Genomic DNA, 6,000 nt, shown 5'->3' on the forward strand with positions numbered 1-6,000 from the left:
GATGTTCTCTTCTCAGTGTTTTTTTTGGCAGTTCAGAATAAACTGCTGGTTGCTTGTATCCTGCTCTAGCTTCTGGTTGAGCACTTCCTGCTGAGGTCATTGCTTCTGAACTTGCTGTGACACTCACTACAAGAACTCGTAGAAAAGTTGTTGAGTGTTTGTTGGGTTTTGGCAGATGAGCTGTTTCAATTATAATAAAGCTCACTGCTGGGAGAAAGATTCCTTTGTATGTCAGTTGCTGCACCATCCCTGGGGTTGGAGGTGAGATGATTCTGCTTTGCAGAAAGCCTCGGGCTTTGATACACATTTGTTTTCTGTCAGAAGGATACTGAGACTGCTTTGCCCACACCCCATGCCAGTGACACGTGGTTAGGCAGTAGGAGCCCCATATGCCAGTCCTTGCCTGAACTGCATAAGCAGACGACTGCCCTGACTGCAGTATAAATAATTTGGTGGTTACTGGTGAACCCATAAGCCATCAGGTTCCAGGGCACCATAGTTCTTGTCCCTATTCTGAACAGGCAAACAGTACTTGCATGGAGAGTGTTGCCTCCATCTCTTTTCGGAAGGTCACCGATTAATTTGCATTTAAAAAATTCTGCTGAAATTAATTGATTCCAGGAGTAAATGTTATGGAGCTTTTTGACACTTTGGTAGTTTTCAAGGGAAAAAATTATGGCTTGGAAAATTGCCAGTGCATGCTAATCTCCCTGTCCTTGATAAGAGAAATACTAGGAAGATACTGCTTCTTTATAACCCAGTGAACTGTGTTAGACAAACACAGAATTAGCTTGCTGCTTCACCATTTATATTTAGAGCATGTGACCAGCCCGTGAAGGCATGAGGTGAGATGACTGCTCTGAGGAACAAAATGCTCCTCCTTTGTCTGAACTCCAGTGAAAACAGCAAGTGGCAGCATGAAGTCCAGATTTCTGAGGAAACTGAATTTAAGAAATTACATCACCCCTCGAAATGTTTATGTTTGTAGTTTGAGGTGACCTCTTTGTTTACATGATAATGGTGAAAATCAGACTTGTTGAATGCCTCACTGCCAGGACTAGTTGTTTGGAGGTTTTTTTGAGGGTGAGGGGTGGGTATCAAGATTCACGCAGTCATCAAGTAGATAATTAAGGGGTTGAACACATCTGGCAGTGGTCTGCAGGTTAATTTTAAAGAAATAACACCAAAAGGAAGAGAGCTGCATCTCAGGACAGACTTGCCAAATCCAAAATGAAAAGCTGAAAAAAGTTCATGTGGATTCTATGAAACTCTATTAAAAAAAAAGAAAAAGGAGCAAACCAACTGAAATTATTTCTTCCAGAAGAAGAGAAAGAAAATCCCATGTGCTAGTTACAATACATATGTAAAGAAGTGTTACATTTTAGATCTGTTATAAAAAATGGAAACAGTTCAAAGAGTTCCCTTGCCTAAGTCTGGGGCTTGTAACAGAATTTACCATTTCTACAAAAATTACATTTAAAAAAGCAAAAGAGCATCCAAAGTTTATACTCTCAAGGACACAATCTTCTTTTTCTCCTCAGGCATTTCTTAACCTCATTATGAAAAAAAAAATTAACAAAGATTTGTTGGAGGTAGAACTGACTGCCAGTTAGATTAGTTTACCTTCTAACATCAAGTTTATTGAAATGTTTGAAAGAAAAAGATGATACTAAGTGATGAACTCTGTGTAGACATCCAGCTGCTCTCCGCCACCTAAACATAACACTTCTCTTTTAACAGGTGGGAAGAAAAGAGAACACCCACCAACTAGCCAGGGCACTAAATGAAGGGAGGATTTAGATATCAAAATAAACAGAATATTATCCAGATACAAGTTAATGAAGAGTAACTATGCCTGTGATCAAAAAAAGAATGTGGTACCATTCAATCTATAATTTGTAGAAATTCCAGTCTTGCAGTTTCTCTTTACGTATGATGGTATTTTGCATATTGATACATACTTACACACATGTATCTGCAGATATGTATATAGGTATTTTAAAAGATATGACTGAATAAAGTGGAAGAGAGTGGGGAGTCATTTGTATATTTGCTTTCCACTTTTGGATTCATCGTCAAAAATATCAAATGGAAATTATCCAGAGGAGGGAGATACAAAAACTGTAGAGTGAGAAGTAAAAAGGAGCAAAGCCAGTATAGACTTGCAAATAAAAATCATACAGGATTGAGGTAGTGACTTGCTGGCAAGGTGCACACTGAGAAAAGAGAGAGAGTGGAAACGCTTGTGGCAGTAGATGACCTTTTCACGTGTGACTTTGACTTCTCATACCTTCTCTGTAACAGGAGAGAACTTAAGAGGAGTGAAATGAATTACAGGGTCAAATTGTTGGAGTCTGGTATAAAAATGATACTGGGAAATGTGGGCTGCCTGTTTCCAGTAGTTGTAGAATTACTCTGTCTTCTTTAAAGTTGTAAATCTTACTGGTTGCAGTTTTCCAGATTATCTTTTTTTTTTTTTTCTTTTACAGCACCTGGCTGCTCTATAAAACCACAAGAAGCTGTTTCTCCTAAAAGGTAGCTGCGGGAAGAAAAGTTGGTTTTTTTTTTTCTTATGGTGAAGTTTGGCATCTGGCTGAGTAAATCCAAGTGTACAAATGCAAATTTGAAAAGTTAGTCCTACCTACACCCATATAGGACTTTCTGTGGTAACGTACTTAAAGTTCGAATCCCACAAAGAAATAAGTTAATAAAGAGATTGCTTTTATAGTTCAGCCTAAGTGTTGAATTGTTCAAGGTGTCAGTGGTCTGGATTTGAGAAGAACAAAGTCAGAAGAGCAGGAAGAATGAATGACCATATACGAAGATTCGTGTTTTCATTCTACTCTTGCCCATCGATGAAGAACGCATAGGAGGCCTGCATGGGAACAGTCAAAAACAGCAAAGCATGGAAGAAGGCAAGAAAACCACCATGAATTATGAGAGCTTTTACATGGAGAAATTTCTAAACTGAATATGCTTCTCTTGACTGGATACAGATCAAGGAGTCCAACTTGAAAATGCAATGGTTTCATGAGAAGGAATATAAAGGAAAAGTAATGCTGCATTCTTCATAACCAAAATACACTTTATCTATTCAATATTAAGAAGTTAGAACAGCAGTAAAAGTAAATATGAAATACCTATTTGTAAAAACAGCACTTTATTTAAGGAAATGCATAATCTGTCACCAATATTTAAACAGAAATAGTGGTAAAATATTTTATATTGTTGATCAGTTGTTTTGAGAATAAAGCCATTTAACCGGTACTGGTGGGGTTTTTTTGAACAGTAGCATTAGCAGATCCTTAAAACATATTTTTATAACTCGATTCTTGTAATAATGTTAAAGGGACTAGCTATAGTAATTCTGAGTGAAAAATAATTTTCTGCTTAGTAAATACAGATTTCTGTTGAGCAGTTAAGACATGAATCAGCAGAAGCCTGTGACGCTATATTTATCTTTCCGAAGACTCACAAATATGTAACTTTACCACTGGCTGAATTCAGTGTGAGTCCAGGAGTACTAATGCAGGTGAGGTCAAGAAGATTTTGGAGCTCCACTGCAGAGGAGTGATCTCAAGTAATTACTTCTGTACAGAACTAAACTTTTTACATTTCTCCACCCTCCTCGTACTGGTTTCAGTGGAGTTCAGCAAAAATAGGGATAGAAGTGGGTGTAGGGAAGGACAGAGAGGTAACAGCAGCAGTGAAAGTGGTGATGCCCCTGCTCTCCCCCAGGTGTGTCTCTTGATTTGTCAGCTGGTTCTGTGATGGCTTCCTTGGTTTGGCCATCTGAGGTACTGCTCCGAGTCGCTGACAGCACACGGCAGAGCAGCTGGGCCTGAACACAAGTAGCTAAACCCCTACGAGGAAGAGGAGAAGTTACAGGGAGATACTGCAGAAAAAAAAAAAAAAGGTGGTTGTGAGCTGATGAGAGCAATTGGAGCCTGTGAGTACCCTGAAGTCCTTGGCAGTCATGCTGTTAGTATTTCAGGTGTTCATAGTATAGCTGTGTGCAAAATAAATTGTGTTCCATTTTTCTTTTTCAGTGCATGTCAACAAACTTGTAATGCTATCAACATTGAGCTTGGTATTTTATGTTTCCGACATGTCTTACGCCCAAGAAAATCACTCCTTATGCAGAATTGTGCTTCAGGATTAATTTCAGCTTTAGGGTAAAAATAAATTTTTGCTTTCACAGTTTACAAGAGCTGCTACTAAAGATGACATGGCAGGACAGATCTACAGAAATGTTGGGTGCGAACCATAAAATATTAAGCTAATGGCCTTGTCCTTTCCTGAAGAAATGTGGACAGTTGTGGTTAAAACACTTCAAAATGCAGCAGAGAAGTAATTGCAGCTTCCTGTTAAGACTAGGAAACAGTTGTTGCTTCTGAGCCAAAAATGTGCAGTGACACCTTGGAGCACCCTGTCCGTGTAACTGGGAATAAGTGATCTGTACTGAGCCAAAACATCTCGCCTGTTCCCTAGTGCCTGCGGGCCCTATGGCAGCACAATTTCCCTGCACAGTTTTGTGCTTTTAATGCAACAGGTGCCAATCCAAACATGCAATACACACTCTGCAGAGTCACCTCAAGCCTGCTAATGGGGAAACCTCAAGGTGATGCAGCTTCAGCCACTCCTGCTAAGAATGTTCATTTTGGGGGGGTTTTTAGATCCTTTTCAGTACGACACTGAGCAATAGTTCAGTGTGAAAAACACCTTGCAAGGTTGAGAGGTGCATTCTTTTACAACCTAAGAGGGTTCAAATTTATATGTACCACTGCCCAGTAGACTGTAGGAGCCTCAAAGCCATAAGGCAAAGTAGGGGCATGCTTCATTCCTCTGGCTGGATCTGTCTCACTGTGCAAAAAATACTTAAAGATTCACAGAGTGTGGCCCTATAAGGTCTAGGATGGGGAATAGTTAGGCTTCAGTTCCTCTAGTTAATCTGTTTATTTACCAATTCCTAAACTACCTGGTGACTGAGGATAAATGGTGCTATAAATTTGGGAATGTTAACCAAAGTGAATCCAAGAACAAGCAGCAAAGAGGTTTCAGACGGAACACAACACTCTCAAAGGAGGCTGACCAGCGCACAAGTGTAGGATCTTTGGGTTTACACAACAGGCAGAAAGGCTTCCTCAGACTGCTCCATCAGCAGGTCCCACTATCTAAAGAGTTAGCCTTATAAACACAGGAACAAAAAGATACGGTTTCAGAATTTGGGAACCCTTTATACCTTCTCCTGCACTTACTCCTTAAAGGTGGTCTGTGCCCTCTGCCTGATTGAGCTGCCATCGCAAGTCGAGAAACAAAACTGGTTGCTTACCATGGCTGCTTTGTACAGCTCTGAGAGGAGGTAAGTTTGAGACCCACACGTCCATTTATGTGTCTGTGTGTAAGGGCTGACCTGGGTAGCTGTATAAGCTCTGCTGTAGGCAGAGGAGGTCTGGTCAGCACAATCTCTGGGGCCTCGACAGCCAGTATCTGACCAGCCTAGACCAGAAGTTTGATTCAGCTGTCAGACATCCAGTGGCACTTGCATGCCCTGAGGCATCCAAAGCGCCCATAAGCAGTGCCAGACGTGGCACTGAGTGAAGGCTGTGATCTGTCTGTTGCGAGCAGTCACTTGGACAAAGAGACCATTTAGAGATGGAGACTCATTGTCCTGTCCTCATCTGTCACGGACATTCAAAGGTGAAAAGCTGTCTCCCATTTGCTGTACGTTTTCTGCATCCTTTTTAGTTTAAATGAAAATCTTTGTTAGCAAACTTTGCTTACCTCATAATGAAAAGTGATGCCTCCTGGGTTTTGCTGAAGAAGTGACACTACAAAAAACAGTTCTTGTTCTGATTCAGTCTTGAATTACTGACGTGACTAACCTGTAGTTGTTAACTGTAAGATGTCTTATTTTGCTGAGGTGTACTGTTATTTTACAGGAAGCTTTTGTAAGGTTCTTTGATTTTCTTTTTTCTTTTTCCCTGCACTTTGAGCATT

General features: G+C 40.3%; 1 protein-coding gene across 3 annotated transcripts in view; it reads left to right on the forward strand.

Moving 5' to 3' along the window:
* Positions 1-3,267, forward strand: part of ANKS6 (ankyrin repeat and sterile alpha motif domain containing 6) — a 51,431-nt gene extending 48,164 nt beyond the window's left edge. For all 3 annotated transcript variants that reach the window (XM_032988993.2, XM_032988994.2, XM_042798063.1), the window contains one exon: positions 2,490-3,267. In XM_032988993.2, the coding sequence (XP_032844884.1) occupies positions 2,490-2,539 (50 nt within the window). In that variant the 3' untranslated portion in view covers positions 2,540-3,267. The remainder of the gene's footprint in view (positions 1-2,489) is intronic.
* The last annotated feature ends 2,733 nt before the right edge of the window (positions 3,268-6,000 follow it).

Source organism: Tyto alba, unplaced genomic scaffold, assembly GCF_018691265.1.
Source record: "Tyto alba isolate M040663 unplaced genomic scaffold, T.alba_DEE_v4.0 Super-Scaffold_27, whole genome shotgun sequence".
NCBI classification, from domain to species: Eukaryota; Metazoa; Chordata; class Aves; order Strigiformes; family Tytonidae; genus Tyto; species Tyto alba.